Below are 19,737 nucleotides of genomic sequence, written 5' to 3'. Positions count from 1 at the left end.
GAGGACAGTGGGGGGTTGGAGGGTTTCAAGTCACTGACCAAACACTCTATTTCAGTGATTGCTGTCAGAATATAGAGCCATTTTACATTTATTTTAACACAAAAACATCACTGAATGCAGATTTAAAACAAATGTAGGTTAAGTTCTGTTACCAACAAAGAGTTGTCTTATCAGAAAACAGCAAATAGGCACATGGGCATAAGAGGTAGAACTCAGTGCGATACACTGAAGTTGTTACAAGTAAAGAGCCAACAATGAGTTTGGTTCACTTCAGAGGGGTCTGAGTTCTGTTGGTGTGTTCACATATGCGCAAAGAAATGCTGACTAAGAGGTCTGAGTTCACTTGGTGGGCTGAAAGGGTCCAAGTGTGAAAACACGCTAAGGGTGATTGGCACGGAACAGTGAACTGCTCCCGGGTCCACTTGAAAATGTGGTCTGGGGGAACGCATCACATCAAGTGTGAACACAACTGTACCAAAACACTGAAGTGGACTGTTATTCCTTTACAGTGTGACGACCAGTTATCCTATGGTTTGGACTTTTGTGACCTACAGTTAAATACGAGTTTGTTGTATTGTTTTCTATATGATGTGACAAATGTTAGGTGTATAAGCGAGTCCCGGCAGCTCACCTGGTAGAGTGCGTACCATTAAGGCTTAGTCCTTGTTAGTTGTACGGACAACCCGCGTGTCTGCTTTTCCCAACCCAGTTTGCAGCAAAGCACACGTCACTTCCACTCGCTGGCACGGACGCCGGCAACATTGTAAAAGACTTTGGAAAGATGAGTGAAGATCGCCCGTTATGCAGCAGAGTGGATATACGCCTTTATGCATAACGACACATGAATTACCGTAAGCGGATATATATCACTTTATGCATATTAGAATATGACATGATTTAAGTAGTAAAACTGATATTAACATTGCTTTTTTCTTGGCTTTTAAAAGTAACCATCTCCAGCTGATTCTATACTACAGTAGTAGTAGTATATTCGGGGCTGCAGAGTGTCACTCACGCAGCCATAGCCATTTCTAAATATGCAGTGAATTTCCAGACGTTACTCAGACAGCCTGCATGTTTAGCAAACAAATATCCATAATGAGCGTGCTCCCGCAAGCACGGACTTTACCCACACCCAAGCCTCAGGTACAAAGCCCACGTCGCTGGCACAGCGGGTCTAGTTTAGCAGCTCCCCGCCTCATTTTCCAGGACATGCCATGAGGGCGCGGGTGGTTAAATGGCACTTTTTACAAACCACTAATGTCCCCGTGCGGTTTAATTTCATGAATGAACGTAGTTTTACGTGGCTGGATTATTTGGAAGAGAGCCACATTGGTGAGTAAACAAGTAAAAGGTGAATCGTTTCTTTTCCTCCATCTGCCCGTTTGAAAGTGAAAATGCAACAAGGAGATGATACTGCATTAGGCTATTGACTGATAAGTGCCAACGTTCACGTATATTAATTAATCGTTCGTGCATATCAATTAATTAAAATGAGCAAACTCAAGGTGAGATGCGTTTCCTCAAGTCAGTGAGTTTATTTTCCTCCCACTGTACCTGTCTCTTGTATGATGAAAATGCAAGAGGGCGATAGTGTTGCATTATGTATTCAAGACATAACGTTTGTGGGGAGAAATAAATTGAAAACTAGTCAGATATGACTTGAATGCCACTTATAAAATTGCCTTTTCCACCGTTTAACGCATAAGCACCGATTCCTGGCTGCAGCCTGCACGTCTCCACCTCCCGTCCACCACTCTCTAGTCTCTCTACACCGGAACATTTTCCTCATGTTTAGAAACAACGATCCCCTCATGTCTGGAAGGGTAATTCCGGGAAATACCCGGACCTGATTTAACGAGCATAGTCCAGACTTCATGTTTGGAAATGGCTCTTGAAAGCAATGCAATTCAACATTTTAAACGGTGAGCTGAGAAAAAATAACAAGTCAATGACGAATGAAGTCAGCTAGTTTGACCGTGGAGAGGCTGACGTGACCGCGGTCAGATTGCAGGCAGCCTGCAGTAGAAGGGAGGGGGGGGGAGTGTAAATGGATGATCACAAAAAGTTGAACAAATCATCTCCGTTTAAAGTTACAATTGGCGTGAAGTTTTAATCTTGCGGTTGAGGCAAAGATTCGGTTAATAAATACCTTTTTAGGTGAGTGTTTTGCTAGCTTTCTAAGCTAGCAGAGCGCATAACGGCTTCTTCCGGTCGTGTCATGCGGAGGTGACGTGTGCTTTGGTGCAAACTGGGTTGGGAAAAGCATGCACGCGGCCGACCCAGGTTCGAATCCGACCTGTGGTCCTTTGCCACGTCATCCCCTCTCCCCACCTTTTCCTGTCAATCTAACTGTCCTGTCCAATAAAGCCAAAAAAAGAGTTGTGTTGCTGTTTAGCATTAACGTTAGTTTGTTAATACCGTTAGCTTTGCATTTTAATTGGTTAAGAGAAGCTACTGCTAGGTCGCCATGACATAGTATAACGTTATGACTGCATTGTCAACTCGTAACGTTAACATTAAGCAGTCAGGCAAGTATATACAGACTTGTTGCTTAACCTAACGTTAACGCTAGTTGATATCTGATTCAGTACGTGTTACTTTTAAATGTCTGCTTCGATTGTCTTATTAATGCACACATTATTTTAGTGTTTCTGTGCCACAGTGTGGAACAAGACATACTGTCAGATTTTATCTACCATTATACCTGCATGGGATACTTTCACATTATTGGGGAGGCTTATAGCCTACTCAAGGTCATTAGCTTCTGGGGCGTATAGCCTAATCAAGGTCATTAGCCTCTGGGGCGTATAGCCTACTCAAGGTCATTAGCCTCTGGGGCTTATAGCCTACTCAAGGTCATTAGCCTCTGGGGCTTATAGCCTACTCAAGGTAATTAGGCTCTGGGGCTCTGGCTGCAGCTGCAGCGTGTGGAGCATTTTTGCCAGGCAGGAAGGTGGCTTCTCTCCTGGGACTAGGTCTGATGATCATAAACCGGATAATCCTCTGAAGTTGTCTGTTATTTTCTGGTCCTAAAGTAACCAGTAACTAGCCTAATACAGTTACTAATTCAGTAACTGTAATTGAGTTACTAAATTCGAAAAAGTAATTAGTTCGATTACTATTGACTGCAAAAAGTAAGTTAAGTTAAGTTACAGTAACTAGTTACTTAGTAACTAGTTACTTAGTAACTAGTTACTTAGTAACTAGTTACTCCCAACACTGCAAACCATAGGATAAACTGGTCGTCCACTCTATATACTATCCACATAATCCACTTGGCAAATGTTGAACATTTCTAATGTGAAAGCTGACCGGCGGGGGAGAGGGGAGGGGGGCAATCGTTCTTGGCACGGAACGAAAGCAGTCGTTCCAAGTGTGGAAAGGCCCTTAGACCACAGACCCCCTTTAGACCACAGACCCCCCCCTTAGACCACAGACCCCCCCTTAGACCACAGACCTGTCAGTTGGTCGTCCATCCCCTTTTTGCTCGGGAGCCCCTGGGGACCACTGGACTAAATGACTAAATCTGTCCACTCTACAGGTAAGCAGCGATCATCTGGACTCCAATTCTATTCCAAACATCTAGTTGGCTGCTTAATTAATGAAGGAGATCCTATTCTGTCCTAAACCATCCACTCGGCGGGTTGGTTACTGATGGTGGCTGGTGAACCAGTGGACAGAGAGGTGTTAAGAAGACAGGGTGGACCTGCTTGAGAGGGGAGGTTTGGGGGAGTTGAACCCACCTTGGTCGCAGAAGAGGCCTCCCCAGCCCTCCTTACAGTTGCACTGCCAGGGCAGCTGGCAGGTCCCGTGCAGGCAGCCAGGGTGGCGCACACACTGCTCACACAGCTCGCCCTGCCAGCCCAGCCGGCACACACACTCCCCGGGAAGCTCGCAGTACCCGTGCTGCTCGCTGCACCCCAACGCACAGATGGCTGATGGGAGGAGAGAGAGAGGGAGGGAGGGAGGTCAAAGGAAGAGAGAGAGAAAGGGAGAAAGAGGTAGAGAACATTAGTATGAGCGTGCCTCCTGTGTGTGTGTGTGTGTGTGTGTGTGTGTGTGTGTGTGTGTGTGTGTGTGTGTGTGCGTGCATGTGCGTGTGTGTGTCTCATGTTCTTCGTTCGCATCACAAAACAACTCCTGTCCCCTCTCAGGGCCTCTCTCTCTCTCTCTCTCTTAGACGCGCACGCACGCACACGCACACACACACACACACACACACACACACACACACACACACACACACACACACACACAAGTGCTTGTTAAGTACTAAACGAAGCAGCTGGCCCGCACAACAAAAGCAACACATGCCTCTCTCTCTCTTTTCACGCACGGCAGCGCACATGAAGTTCCAGCGCGTGGCCTTGTTAAAGCAGGCGGGCCGGGGGGGCGTGGCCTTGTTAAAGCAGGCGGGCCGGGGGGCGTGGCCTTGTTAAAGCAGGCGGGCCGGGGGGCGTGGCCTTGTTAAAGCAGGCGGGTCGGGGGGCGTGGCCTTGTTAAAGCAGGCGGGCCGGGGGGCGAGCGGGGGCCCATAGAGAGGCTAAAGTGACCGCCTACTTCCTGCTTCAGCGCTGTACCAGAGATTTTCATCCGCCATTTATTTTCCCATACACATTTCGTAAAATGCGTATAAAAATAGTTTTACTGGTTCAAACCAAACGGTTCAGCTAACGCTATAATCGGGAGAGACCATAGGACATTTCACTGGGACCAAAATGTTAAAAAAAATGCGGGTTTAAAGAAAATATTTTTTCAATGTTTTTTTTAAGTTTTGGTCTGAGTGAAATGTTCTATGGTCTCTCCCGATTACAGTGTTAGCTGAACCGCTTGGTTCGACGAAGTAAAACTATTTTATAAGCATTTTACGAAATGTCTATGGGAAAATAAATGGCGGCTGAAGATCTCTGGTACAGTGCTGAAGCAGGAAGTGACGTTCACTTTGCCTCTCCATTGTTGAGTGCAAAACAAAGGCAGCAGACCTCAGAGAAGCGCCCCAAGCTCACACACAGCTCACACACACACACACACACACACACACACACACACACACACACACACACACACACACACACACACACACACAGCTCACACACACACACACACACACACACACACACACACACAGCTCACACACACACACACACACACACACACACAGCTCACACACATTGGAAGCGACAGAAGCTGTAAGGTATTTTTTCCCCTCCAGCCGAGGAAGCGCCGACAACCGCTTGACCTAACAATTCCAAGGCCGCACGCGCGCGCGCGGGGGGGGAGGGGTTATGTTCTTTATTCTGAGCCCGCCCCGCCCCCCCCATCTGAAGAAACGTTGGAATAAAAAAGGAGGGAGATGAAAGAAAGGGGGAATACTAACTGTACAGAAGTGTTGACTCTGATTTGATGTCCCTTTATTTGGACTTTATTGAGGTCAAAGTAAGGTAAAGGTGTATCATCTACAACCATTCTTATGTGGGCAACACTCACAGCCATGCAGCCAATGACTTCATTTACATGAAAGCAAGACAATAACTGTAACTGTCTAGAGCAGGGGTTCTGTCTACAGCAGTGGTTCTGTCTAGAGCAGTGGTTCTGTCTACAGCAGTGGTTCTGTCTACAGCAGTGGTTCTGTGGTTCTGTCTAGAGCAGGGGTTCTGTCTAGAGCAGTGGTTCTGTCTAGAGCAGTGGTTCTGCGACCCACTCATAACGGTCCCGCGACGCACTTTTGGGTCCCGACCCACCAGTTGAGAACCACTGGTCTAGAGAGAACAATGGAAAGCACTACATAGGATAAAACTAATACTAAATCACTCAATTAGACAATCCCTGCAATCTCTACCCTATAAAAAGCTGTCTATGACTCTGATAATAATAGGAGTAATATTGGAATATTATTAGGAACTAGGGCACTAGGGAACTAGGCTCGCCTGCTGCTCACCGCTGCGCGTGCTCGCCCGCAGCTCACTATCGCCTGCTCTATTGGCATGCGCAGCGCACAATTGCTCAACGTCGCATCACTGACGGCACAATGCCTATGACATCACTGATGATGGCACAATGCCTATGACATCATCAGTGCCTATGACATCATCAGTGATGTCATAAGATGATTTTGGTCAATAATGATGTCACTGATGACATCACTGATGATGTCACATCACGGATGATGTCATAGACATTGTGATGGCTCAACGTCACATCACTGATGACATCACCGTTGCTCTTATGACATCACTGATGATATCACAATGCCTATGACATCATCAGTGATGTCACAATGCATTGTGATTGCTCAACTTCTCATCACACAAACATTGCCCACTTGATAGATAAGAGACAGAATCTGATGGGTCCCCAAATACGGTGTAAGGGAAATGTGTGACCGAAGAGAGGGTGCTTGTTGCTGGAAGGTCACACATCTGGGCGTAACACTGTGTTGTTGTCGTGTTGGTGTTTGGTACTCACGGTCGGAGCAGTACTCCCCCTTCCAGCCGGGCACGCAGAGGCGCTCCCCGGCGCTGTCACAGGCGTAGTGGCCGAAGGTGTCATCGCGGGGCCGGCAGTAGGCGGAGCAGGCCTCTCCGTGGTAGTGCTCGTCACAGAGCACGCGGTACGAGTACCGCAGCTCGCTCTGGTCCCCGAAGTGCACGTCCTGCGACCAGTCCTCTCCCACAGCCAGCCTGCGGCGCGTGGCCAGGCGGCTCAGCAGGTTGTTCTGGTTCTCTGCGGGGACGGAGAGGAGCGAGACAGGTGAGCGCTTCAGCAAGACAGGTGAGCACTTCAGCAGGTGAACTAAGTTCAGCCAGGGTGACGGCGTCTGGCTGAGGGGAGGGAAGGATTTAAGTGATACTTTATTATCTCTGTGGAGAAATTCATCGTCCGTACAGGCTGGAAAAGCTTGAAAACGCATGTTGAAGATGCTGGAAAAATGCTTGAATTTGACTTTGGAAAAGCTGTAGTACTAAGAAGCCTCCATATATAACAGCCTTTAAAATGAAAGTGAACGTGGGGAAAGTTCCAGATGGGCTCTCGTCCAGTCTGCTCATGTGAGTGGAGAGTGTTAACACAGTGATTAAAGGGACACTTCACCTAAAAACAACGCCGATTTATTTTGCACCTGATCTCACACATATCTGACAACTGTCAACAGTTTTGCAGTCATTCATTTAGTTTGAAAGTTACTGAGAGTTGATTTTGGTCAAGTTGATTTGGTCAGTGATGTGATGTCATCGGAAGACTTGTAATCAAGAGAACCCAATGATTCAGTGCCTTCCGATGACATCACTGGCATCAACTTTCAACTCAACTCAACTCTCAATAACTGTGAAACTAAATTAAGTGTTAATCCTGACATACGTGTCTTTGATGGTGGGAGGAAACCGGAGCACACCCGGAGGCAAACCACACAAACACGGGGAGAACACGCAAACACGCAAAAGAACATTCTTTATTTCCAAGGGAGGGAAATGACTGGCCTGGGTAAACCCAGCCTCCACGTGACCTGTATGTGCTGTCAGTCACAAGCAGGCACATAGCCTGTGATGTCACGTTGAAAGGCGGGGTTTAACCAGGCCAGGGAAGTACACCTGTGGCTGTGACAGGAGACGTGTGGCTGATGTTTTTCATTGTGGGGAAAACCCCCGATAAGACCGCTTCAACTTGACAACATAGTTTATTTCCTGTTTCAGTGTTGGCTAATAACAACAGCTGACAGGAAATAAGCTAGGTTTCAAACTGTTCCCGAGCAACTGAATTCCCAGCAAAACCCCCTCTAGACCATTTCAACTTGACAGAAACATTCCAAATTGTACTTCCTGTTGCAGGGTTTGCTAAGACAAAAACGGAGAGGAAATAAACTCGACTCCAAAGTTCTTCCCTAGAAACAGAATTCCATTGAAACGGTCTATAGCCAGTGATACTCAACCCGAGGCTCGTCTAGAGCCACATGCGGTTGTGTACCACACTGGTCTATAGGGACTCAGACTCAGAGTATAACACTATGTCTCATATAGTGTGCATGTTTCAGTCAGTTTATAGTGACTCACTCCTGCTATAAGGTACGTTTCAAATCGCCTAGTATTTGAAGTGTCTGTGGTAGCCGGTAATACTTGTATAGTTTTTATTTTCCCCTCCCCAAATTGTACTTGGCCAATTCCCACTGCTGTCTGTCTCGGTCGTGGTTCCACCCCCTCTGCCGATCTGGGAAAGGTTGCAGACTAGCACCTGTTCGACTCCCCCATGAACAGGCGCCCCGCCCTGACCAACCAGGGGAGGCGCTAGTGCAGCGACACTTAATCCGGCTTCCCACCCTCAGACACGGCCAATTGTGCCTGTATGGGGGGCTAGAACCTGCGACCCTGGTGTTGGTAGGCAGGGAATCTACTGCTGCACTACCCAATCTTCTACTTGATGGTATTTTTTTTTATCTCCTATATATCACTATAATATATATCTCAGAATTCACCTATGATGCCATTGTTATATGTCATCAGTAGTGCTGGACAGAGTTTGATACACTCTCTTCCTATCTACTTCAGTATCCCATATCATGTTCTTAGCTCAAAGTATGGTAACCTGCGGTGGATACATGTTTGTTTTCATCTCTTTTCTTCCCTTTCTTCTTCTTTGTTGCTTGAAAACTGCTTGAAAAGTCCTTGAAATGTATCATTACAAAACAGTGGCAACCCTGAAGTTGCTAAAGTGTCGTGTGTGTCTGTGTGAACGACAGTGCTGTTTGTGTGAGTGTTGTGTTCTTCATAATCTTCTCAACAGATTGCAGGTGCCGAGTGTGTGTTAGAGATGGAAATTAAATGAATTTAATATAAATAAAATGATCAAAATCCTTTTTATGGGCATTCGGAGATGTTTGCCCTCACCCCTGGCTAATTCCCTACACTGTCCTATGTACATATGTGCATGTAGCAGTACTGTGCATGTCTTAGCCACATGTCAAAGTGATCCATAAAACCAAGATGCTTTCAAAAATAATGAAATGAAAAGTTTCTAAATATCAAACATTGATGATATAGATCGGTCTACTGACACACTAATGCAGGAAGCAAATAAACAGTCTTAAGACTTTTACACTATGTATATTTAGGCCTATCTTATTACTTATTATTATTATTATTAATAATAATAATAATAATATTAATAATAGTACTAGTAGTAATAAAAGTGCATTTATAGAATCTTGATGATGATGTATTTTCAGGAACATGTAGCCTGTTTCCATGGTTTTCATGAGAGAGACAGAGAGTGAGCGAGCTGTCGCCCCCTGGTGGTGAAGAGTGGCAGTGCAGCTTCCTACCTGTGGACTCTATGCCAGAAGACTCTGCGTTCCAGGCCTCAATGATCAGAGAAAAGGTCCCCTGTGAGGGAGAAGAACAAAACCAGTTCAGCAAAGCCATCAAGTCTGGATGACTCCTCCATGCCATGTTCTCGTAAATCATCTTGTTGTTTTTGCAGGTGATACGTCTTCCTGACAGACCACTTATCCACCCAACACAAATGCTATCACTCAATTGAATGGACAATATCAGTGCTTATTACCAGCCTCATAGCTATAGTTATTAGGGCCTGCTACACCTACCAGAAGGTGGCTGTTATCATCTAATCACATGGTTGATTCACCAAAGTGTATGGAATATTTTAGCCATAAAACCCTGTTTTGCCTAAAATATCTGAAATAAACCAACATCTTTAGCCTACATTCTCTGAAGATAGATCATTTGAATTTCATTGAAGTGGTTCACAGAAGGGCTGCTGTGGGCAGACTTGTGGCTGTTCAACTCTTGTTTTGGCAAATAATGTGGGGGGAAACCAACGACTTGACTTTTTCTTCTTGTATTGTATCAGTGTTCAACCATGTCAACAGATGATAACAGGCCCCGCCCCCTATTAATCCATATGAGGCTGATAACCACTCATACGCCCATTCAATCCAGTGATAAGATTCAATCGGGTAATGCATTGTTGTTGTTTTTTTGACTGTGATGGAGCCTCATGAAATAAGTGAAAGTGAAATAATCATATTGTGTATATACGGTTTGTACGTAGTCGTACATATAAATATGTCATTTATCACAGCTCTAAGGTGCTGGAAAAGCTTGAAAATGCACATTGAAAATGCTTGAAAAATGCTTTTGAGTTTGACTTTAGAAAAGTCTGGTGAGTGGAGAGTGTTAAATATAGAGTAAAGGGACACTTCACAGAATTTTGCACCTGATCTCACACATATCTGAAAACTAAACAGTTTCGGAAGACTTGTAATAAAATAGAACCCAATGATTCAGCGCCTTCCGATGACATCACTGGCATCGACTTCACTCAAATACAACTCTCAATAAGTGTCCCTTTAAGGCACATATGAGTTGTTACATACAGTAGTATACACCGCAGGCTTAGATATCAACACAAATCCAAATAGACCTCCAGGTTGTCTTTGTGTGGTCTCTTACCGGCCACTTGAAGTGGAAGGGCACCCTGATGGGCGCGCTGGCGGCGATGGCGTTGGTGTTGGCGGGGAAGATGTCGGTGAGCGCGGTGCCGTACGTGCACGGAGGCTCCGGGCTGATCACGTCCTGGGAGTGCTTCAGACACACGCGGAAGAAGAGGTGACAGTCGCCCCGCTGCCAACACACAGAGCGCCCACTGCTGAACGAGTCTATCTTCAGCTCAAACACTCCGGAGGACAGGGCCTGGGGGGAGGGGGAGAGAGAGCGGGGGAACAGAGAGAGGGAGAGAGAGGAAGAGAGAGGGGGAACAGAGAGGGAGAGGAAGGCAAGGCAAAGTTTATTTATATAGCACATTTAAAACAACCACCGTTGACCGTTAACAGGTAACAGGTTTCAAATACCAAAAAAGCGAATATGAAAGTATAATGGCAAGCAAACAATAAACATCATAATAAACAATAGAAAATGAAGTTGAGGTGTCAAGCTCTTAACAGTTTCTATAGGTGAGCAGATCGTATATGAACAGGTAAACTGTTCCAAAGTAGGAGTTAGACGCACGCACGCACACACACACACACACGGTATGGATCGAGGAGAAATGCTGAAAACACACATACACGCACACACATGCACAGACACACCAGAGCTCAATTGAATGAGGGTTTCCTCCTTATATTATTGCACTCTACAGATAACAATGAAAATGATTTGTGATCAGTTGTTACGTGTCAAAAATTACTGCTGTTTCAACAGAATCTGATTTAAATTAAGTATCCTGTTGAAGTTTGTGTGTGCATGTGCGTGTGCGTGTGTGTGTGTGTGTGTCTGTGTGGGTGTGTGTGGGGGGGGGGGGGGCTGGAGTGCGCCCTGTGCATAAAAGCGCACAGATGAGCAGCGCGCATCTCCAAACCTCTCTGTTCAACAAAATCCGCTGTGTGACATGAAGCCTCCTTACAATTAACAGAGATCTCTTTTGTTGGAGATCAAAATGACCACAGCAATTAATCAAACGAAAATGATTGTAATTGAAAGTGTTCCCCAAATTTACAGAACATCAGAAGTAACACATAGGTTAGCAAGTAGTGAATAATGAGGGAAAACCACGAACAAAAAGTAGTCACCAAAATACCTGTCTTTCAAAGAGCTGACAGGGGCGCAATGGCGCAAAATGTCCAGGGGAGATCAAAGTATAAAAACTCGCTAAAACTGTGCGTCTAGGGACCTAAAGCATCAGGACGATCTTTACAGATCAAAATGTGCATGGGAAAGTTCCCTCGGTCAAAACAGAGGAACAAATATTAAGTGTAAACATTCGATTTTCTCTTGTTTTATAAGGCTTTTCAGACCATCTGTATTTATATGGCTTTTCAGACAACACTGATGTTGTAGTGAAATGACATGAAAAGTCACCGAGTAGCCTCATCAATCTGAAAAAATAACCTTGATCCTGTTTTTAGAAACGTGAATGCCGAGTGGTTTCAAATTAAGCCCCAAAGCAAACATAATAGGAGCGTTAATTAGCTTCTGTAACTTGTAGTTCTGCTGCAAGTGTAAACGTTACTCACCATCTGGGCTGATATCAACAGTAACAGACTCGTCTGTAATATCAACGGCGCCATGGTGCGTCGGGCGGCACGGAGCGTCCGGTTTGGAAATCCACAAAAAACACCGCGATAAATAAATCCACAGACAAGACACGCGTCCACGCGAAGACAACACGCCCCGGGCTCAACAACACTACACACACACACACACAGGATAGTGTAAATGTGCGTGTGAATGGTGCGGCTCTGTCTGGCTGCAGGACAGGAGAGAAGAGAAATATAGATCCTTGGAGCTGCTTGGAGAGACGCGGCTCGCTCGGGCTGTGGTGGCAGCTGGAGTTTCACCTCACACGCGCCGAGCCCAGACTTTATACCGAGGAGGAGGAGGGAGGAGGAGAGAGGAGGGGGGAGGGAGGAGGGGGGAGGAGAGAGGAGGGGAGGGGGGGGGGGGGGGGGGGGGGGGGGCCCGAGGAGGAGCATGCACTGCAAAAAAAATATCAACCTTTACCTGCAGCCATTGAAAGCAGGTGAAAGTTTCGTATTAGTAGTTAGATGCTGTCACAGAACAGATACCGTGTTGAATAAATAAATAAATAAATAAATAAATAAATAAATAAATAAATAAATAAATAAATAAATAAAAATAAATAAATAAATAAACAAATAGTGTTCCCACTTGTTTGTAGCCTATTTATGTTTTTAACCGCAAATGTTCACATTTTATTTTATGTTTACGCCTTACTATAGTAGTTCGATTATATTCGATTGCAGTGTTGCCAATGTTACATGGTTTACACAATTCTTTATTCTAGTAGCATCTTTATTTGTACGTAAATTGTTTTTATTTGACACTTGCTTTGGCAATGTTTCCCATGCCAATAAAACCCCACTGTCACTTGTATCTTAAGAGATCTGCTCTTCTTCAATCAAGTCTCGTCTTGCTTCAAGACCGTTGCTCTCTCTCTCTCTCTGTCTGGAAAAGTCCACAAACAGGTCAAACTGCACAGGGAACAAGTGGGCTCAGTTCACCGCAGAGAGAAGTCCACAGACACAGACAGGCTGCCTTGATAGCAGCTAGCTACTAATCTACCATTGCCATCATTATACCAGGTGCTGTACAAACTTAGTCAGACACCCCCTCTATTAAGGCTAGAAACTAAGTAATCCCATAGGCCTACTTGTTCGAAAAATATCTCCTCTCCCCATTAGGCTACTAATTTGTTTTAAGGGTGGGCAGATTTTGAGAGTGAAAATGAGACTGAATGGCTCGTTAAAACAGAATGTTTTTGCAGTGTAGAAATTAGCAGGCTTCTAGAGGAGGTAGTGTGTGTGTGTGTGTGTGGGGGGGTGGGGGGGGGGCGCGCTTTGATTCGCTTTCACCACCGAGGGGGCAATTAGAGCGGGCAATAGAACAAACTGTCAGCCAAACGCTCCTCTGCTGCAGTGCTGCGACTCTATGATCTAATAAAGTCACTATCAAGACACATTATCACTCATTATAGGGATATTGTACATTCTGCTTTAGTGATAGTGGCTATTGGAGAAAAACTGGGATGAAGTATTAGGCTATAGCCTCTATAGCCTACCTATAGGCTTACCTATAGGCTTACCAATAGGCTTACCAATAGGCTATTAGAACTATTAGGGTATAGAAAGATTGGATAGCAATAGGCTATTAGGCTACTATTCTTCAGCGTGTGTGTGTGTGTGTGTGTGTGTGTGTGTGTGTGTGCGCGCGCGCGGGGGGGGGGGGGGGGGACGCAGGGTCTCACGTTTCCAGCTGTATGGTAATGGTGGCACCTGGCCACACACACACACACACACACACACACACACACACACACACACACACACACACTAAACAATATTATTCAGGTTTTATAGAGCCTACATGAAATAAGCTATAGAAATAACCCGCATGACATCACTGCAGGCTGAATACAATACGTGATGTGGCGACGTCATCTCACTGCTATTCCGTTAGCCTAGGCTACTACCGAAGAATTAACGGCAGACGAATAATTTGGCCTATAGCCTAGATAGGCTACTATGGCTAGTTATTTATAAACATAGGCTAGGATATAAACAGTAGCCATTAGTGGCCAATTAAGATTGTGTTATAGCCTACTACTATTGCCTACTATGGAAGTTAGGAGAGAAGCAAGGATAGAAGGAGGAAGGAAGGAAGGAAGGAGAGAAAGAAGGCAGCCAGTTGTGTTGATTTCTCTCAGTAGCAAATCACTGCTGATGATAATCCTGACTAGCTGCTAGCTAATGACTGTGTGTGTGTGTGTGTGTGTGTGTGTGTGTGTGTGTGTGTGTGTGTGTGTGCGCTGACAAACTGTTGCTCATCTTTTTTGGCGCTCGCGACGCAGCTCGTCATATTGTCATGGTAATGAGGCCAGCGCGTGCCTCCGCTGGCCCCACGGCACGCTTCTCACACACACACACACACACACACACACACACACACACACACACACACACACACACACAAGTCTATTGTCATGTTATTGTCTGTCTCTAGTGGCGGCTCGAGCTCGAGACAAAAGGACGAGATAAATATGAATGAGCTCGCGCATCCGCCACCGGCTGGCCGCGTGTCATGTCACGTGGGGTATCTTTCACCACAAACAACAACAACAACAAAATGTCCTGTTGTCTTCATATGGCAACAATAAATAAGTGGGTTTGTTAAATGTAGCCTATAGGTTTTTGTTAAGCCTCCATATCAGCTTCAGAGATAATAGCCTATTTCTGTGTAATAAAATAAAAACAACACTGCAGAACATGTCTCTCTCTCTCTACACACACGCGCGCACACGCACGCATATATAGAATAGAATGTAGGGAGGCCGATGCTCTGATGAAAACCTCCATACAGGGGCACGCGCAGCTGTCCGGGACGCGTGGCTTGTCTGTCTTTGATGTGGAGCGCCAGGCACATGGGGAGGGAGAGACGATCGATAAGCAGCAGATGGCGCGCAATCGAATATAATGTGCATATTGTGAGTGATTAAGCTTTTCCGGGTGTCGCGCACGCGCCCGGCACGCGCCCGGCCGTCTCCAGGGAGCTGGGCACGTGCTGAACAGGTAGCAGCACGCGCTGCGTCGGTGCTTCCCCGCAGGTAAACCAGTGAAAAGTTTCAATCTGTTTCATTACCTAGTAGGCCTAGCCTAGCCATAGCATTTTTAGACCAAATCAGCGGGATGTTTACATTTACTTCCGGGTACCCCTGAGGTCCACACATTATAATGGCGGTGGACGGCACAAACTGATGTGTTGAAGACAAAAACAGACAAAGAAGACAAAAATGGTTCGTCCGTGTTGTGTTGTTGTTTAATATCATTCATAACAACACTTTCACTAACGTTAGTGGAGACCAGACTAGCTAATTTACCTGTTGGACCAGACTAGAGTAGACTTGAAGCTAAATTAAATTGACGTGGCGTCAGTATCTCTGTCTGTACCAGGCTTTCTCGCCGAGAAGAGCCTGGTGACGCGAGGTTACTCTGTAACGTTAACGACTGCAAAAAACAGCGAGTTTGACAGACAAACAAACGTTATTAGCTAGCTAACACTACATAAAACAAACACAGAAGAAAGGCTAGATACGTCGGACAAGCATGTTTACCAACCGTTTAACCATTTAAATTGAAAGTAGTCGGCTGAAAACAACGAGAGGGTTTGACAGCATTTATTTGACAACACGCACATTTAAACCTGCCGCCTTCACCAAGTGGTACCCGGAAGTAAATTTGTTTACATGGTGACGTCACGGTGATTTGGTCTATAGTCTTAGCGGATTAGCATTAGCCCATAAACATGTTGCAGGTCTCCACTTCAAACTATTTCCCCTCCCTCCCTCCCTCTTTATTACAGGCTGACGTGTGTGTCCTCCACACCTTACCATACTGCCTACAAGTGACACCAAAAGGTTTCAGCTGCCACGTGTGTTTAGGTGAGGAGTTTACGCACCTTTTCTGTCTGCATGCGCACAAACGTTCCAGGGCGCATGCCTGAGAGAAGGGGGGGGGGGGGGGGTCCCGTGGGAAAGTCAGTCTCCACAGGTGTGAGTTGAGCGAGGCAGCGAGCCCATAAATGCAAATGTGGGCGTGGAGCGACTCGAGCGAGGCGTCAACAGCGACACCTGCACAGACGGGAGGGGCGGGGCCACGCTGCTGCGTGTCAATCATCACTGGTCGTGTCCAATTAAAACAGTCCGATCCTAATCTTACTCCCTTTTCGAAAAGATAGGCTAGAAAGGTGAAATATAACGGTGCTAAAATGTAATAGACTATACCTTTCCTGCATCATACATCCAAATACGATTGCCCTGGCTCTGATGTTATTGGTTTGTATGTGATTTCTATTGTCAATAAAGGTGTTAAAAAAAGAGTGTTCCCAGGCTCCTTTGTGACTGTGGAGGTGTGACTTTTCAGCCCCAGCAGTCTGTTGGCACTCTGTCAGCCTGCTGCTTCTGTTCCCAGCTCCACACTCTCTCACCACTCCACTGTGCTTTATTACAATAGGCCTATAACGCAGGTTCAGGTATGAACATGCAGCCTAGCATTAACATCAACGTTAGCAGTGACGTCATGGCAAATAGGCCTAGTGTACATACTAATTAGGCCTACTTTCAGTGACAAACAGCCACCAATATAGGCTAAACAAAAAACAAACATATCTCTTCAGAAAAACATTAGTAACACTGTGTGTGTGTGTTAATGTTATATTATATTTATTATATAATATTTAATATTATATAATATTTATATTATATATTATTTAATATTTATATTATAACATTCATGTTATATTAAATATATATAGGCTACATCATAGTTGTAATCATGAACAGTTATGTTTTATAGTCTAATAATCCGTTATAAACCCTTTTCATTTAAGTGGTAATGTAAACGCTTTGTAACAGATTGTAACATTATTGTAACATTGATTGTGTGATTCCGAGCGGGTTTCGATCCGGCGATCTCTCGCACTCCAGGCATCCGCCATATATCCAGTCGGCTAAAAGGCCCGGCCCGCTAGTCAAGCGGACATGTTGGAGCTGAGTGTTACAGTCGTCCGGACTAGAAGCGCGTTCATCGCAATGAGACCACCCTCTCGAGGTAGAGCCTATATCCCACGTCCCGGAAGGAACGCCTCTGAGGAGCTGTAGCGGGTTTCGAACCTAGGATCTATTGGCCCCCACGAAAGCATACAATTGCATGACTTTATCGACTCGGCTAAAACTATGCCTAAATAGGCCTATAGTTATAATGCATTATGTTGGCACTACAACTATATGTGTTATGATTAGGTTATTATAGACACTGGCTTCATAGAAAGTCTACATGTTTTAAAACTTCAAAATGCATAGGCTAAATTCATGCAGTGGAATAAAGTTGGACACATGGTCGTCTGTCCGTTTGAAGGTGTGTGTGTGTGTGTGTGTGCGCTTGTGCTGGTTTTGTCGCCTGACAGTTTGCAAGTAGGTGTGAGCTCACCCCCTCCTCCACCACTTTTCACACGCCACTGTCAAACGGTGCTATTAACATGCCTTACACACACACACACACACACACACACACACGGCACTAGCCTAGTGAAAGATGCACGCACATATCTGTTTATTTTTTATTTAACCAGTTAAAATCCCATTGAGGCCGAGGCCTCTTTTACATGAGAGAACTGGTCATATCATATCTGTGTGCGTGTTTCTCCCACACTTTGTCAGATCTCTCAAAATTCAATTCAAATGGTCTTTTTTTTGGCATGGGGAACGTTTCCATTGCCAAAGCAAGTCTGAAAGCAAATTAAATATAGCCTATAGAAAATGTGCAACAGAGCTGTATGCCTACACCAGTCAGTGGTTCTTTCCCTGATTTCTGAAGTAGCCTACCCCCTTTATCAAACTACAACCTTTTGCTTAAAACTGCAAGAGAAACTATAGCCTATATGATGCAATGAATGAATCACCTTTTGAAGAATATAACATTCCAACATAACAAATGGAGTGAAAGACTTACAATTAGTGCCTCCTGAGCAGATTTAATATAAAGGTTCCATAATATATATTTCATGATTTATTCTTAAATTTTTCCATTTTCCACTTCCTCTCAAGTACCCCATACCTCCACTACCCCAGTTTCGCCTACACATTGCAATCAAATAGGCCTAAATATCTCTCTCATACATGTAGATCTATTTAAAAAAAATCTTTATAAATCTATATAGCCTATAGATTTATATAGATATATTTTTCATCTTTAAAGTCCATTTCAATTGCGGCCCGCAGACTGATTTTAAGCGGCCCTCGGCTTGTCTCTCAAAATATGCTATGTGGCCCTCCACACAGTATTGGTTAATCAAGCAAGTTCATTTAGCATTTTTTCAGGTCATCTAACGATGACGGCACTATCATACAGTCTGTAGACAAGCACCAAGTAGGAAGTAGTAGTAGTAGATTAACATCTCATCTCATCTCACACACACACACACACACACACACACACACACACACACAGCAGATTAATGCCTTGCTGTGTGTTGCTCTTCTCTCAATTTTAATCCCAACAAAAGGAAATTTACAGAGAACTTTAAAGACACTTGAACTCCTACAAACACCTTGAATTCCCAATTCCTAATCCTGGATGTGCTTCCAGACACCTCTTAAACCTCTGCTTAAACCCTGCTTAAACCTCTTCAAACCACCTGGAAACATTCCTGAGTTAAATCCTCAGGAATTCAGATAAAGTCCATCATCAGGTCAGATGTGTTAATCTGGATTAGTCAATATTTAAAGAGGCTGTGCCTGTTTGCTTTAAGCCTTCAAGCCAACCTTAACTCAACCTTAAGTGCTTCCCCACAAAGCACATCTCTCACACCAACAAAGAGACATATATTTACACGTATGATTTGAAAGCAACCCAATCTCCAGGCTAAAACATTGGCATGTTGTTTCTGAAAGAGGGGCTATAGGCTGTATACGTACACTCCTAACATACATAGTAAAATAGATGACATGATTGACAGGTTGCCTGTCCAGTGATTGCACAGCTCACCAATCACGGACCAATAGCAGGGGGCTCCGTGGGGGAACCCCCCGGTCTTGCGCGAACTACATGAAGACCAAGATGGCAGCAGCCTAAAACGTCAAACTAGAGGCTTCAAAACAAGTCCACAAACCAATGGGTGACATCATCACACTCCCTCCATCCATCTCTTTATAGTGAGCCAAAGTGGAACGTCACTTCCTGCTTCAGCACTGTACCAGAGATTTACATCCGCCATTTATTTTCCCATAGACATTTCGTAAAATGCGTATAAAAAGAGTTTTACTTGTTCAAACCAAACGGTACAGATATATTTAGAAACAGGAGAGATCGCATAACATTTCACTCGGACCAAAACGTTAAAAAATGCTGGTTTAAAGAAGAAAAAAATTAAATGTTTTTTTTTTATTATGTTTTGGTCCGAGTGAAATGTTCTATGGTCTCTCCCTATATATAGCTGATCCGTTAGGTTTGCCCAAGTAAAACTCTTTTTATAAGCATTTCACGAAATGTCTATGGGAAAATAAAGTGCGGAAGAAAATCTCTGGTACAGTGCTGAAGCAGGAAGTGACGTTGACTTTGCCTCTCTATACAGCGTATGTTAAAAAGCCAGAGAGAGGAAAGCCTCCCAGGCTGCTGTTTGGTGTCAATGGCCTGCATGCAGCTTCATACTGGTG

General features: G+C 44.8%; 1 protein-coding gene across 1 annotated transcript in view; it reads right to left on the bottom strand.

Annotated features, from left to right (window-relative positions):
* dlc (deltaC) overlaps nucleotides 1-12,118 on the bottom strand; it is a 71,112-nt gene extending 58,994 nt beyond the window's left edge. The window contains exons 1-5 of the mRNA XM_083636421.1: nucleotides 12,026-12,118; nucleotides 10,464-10,703; nucleotides 9,314-9,374; nucleotides 6,469-6,726; nucleotides 3,747-3,938 (exon numbers count right to left, since the gene is read on the bottom strand). Of these exons, the coding sequence (XP_083492547.1) occupies nucleotides 3,747-3,938; nucleotides 6,469-6,726; nucleotides 9,314-9,374; nucleotides 10,464-10,703; nucleotides 12,026-12,079 (805 nt within the window). The 5' untranslated portion in view covers nucleotides 12,080-12,118. The remainder of the gene's footprint in view (nucleotides 1-3,746; nucleotides 3,939-6,468; nucleotides 6,727-9,313; nucleotides 9,375-10,463; nucleotides 10,704-12,025) is intronic.
* Between the last annotated feature and the right edge of the window lie 7,619 nt (nucleotides 12,119-19,737).

This window comes from Poromitra crassiceps, assembly GCF_964638095.1.
Source record: "Poromitra crassiceps genome assembly, chromosome: 5".
Lineage (NCBI taxonomy): Eukaryota > Metazoa > Chordata > Actinopteri > Beryciformes > Melamphaidae > Poromitra > Poromitra crassiceps.
The sequence above is the reverse complement of the archived record's forward strand: the minus strand, read 5'-3'. Positions and strand labels throughout refer to the sequence as shown.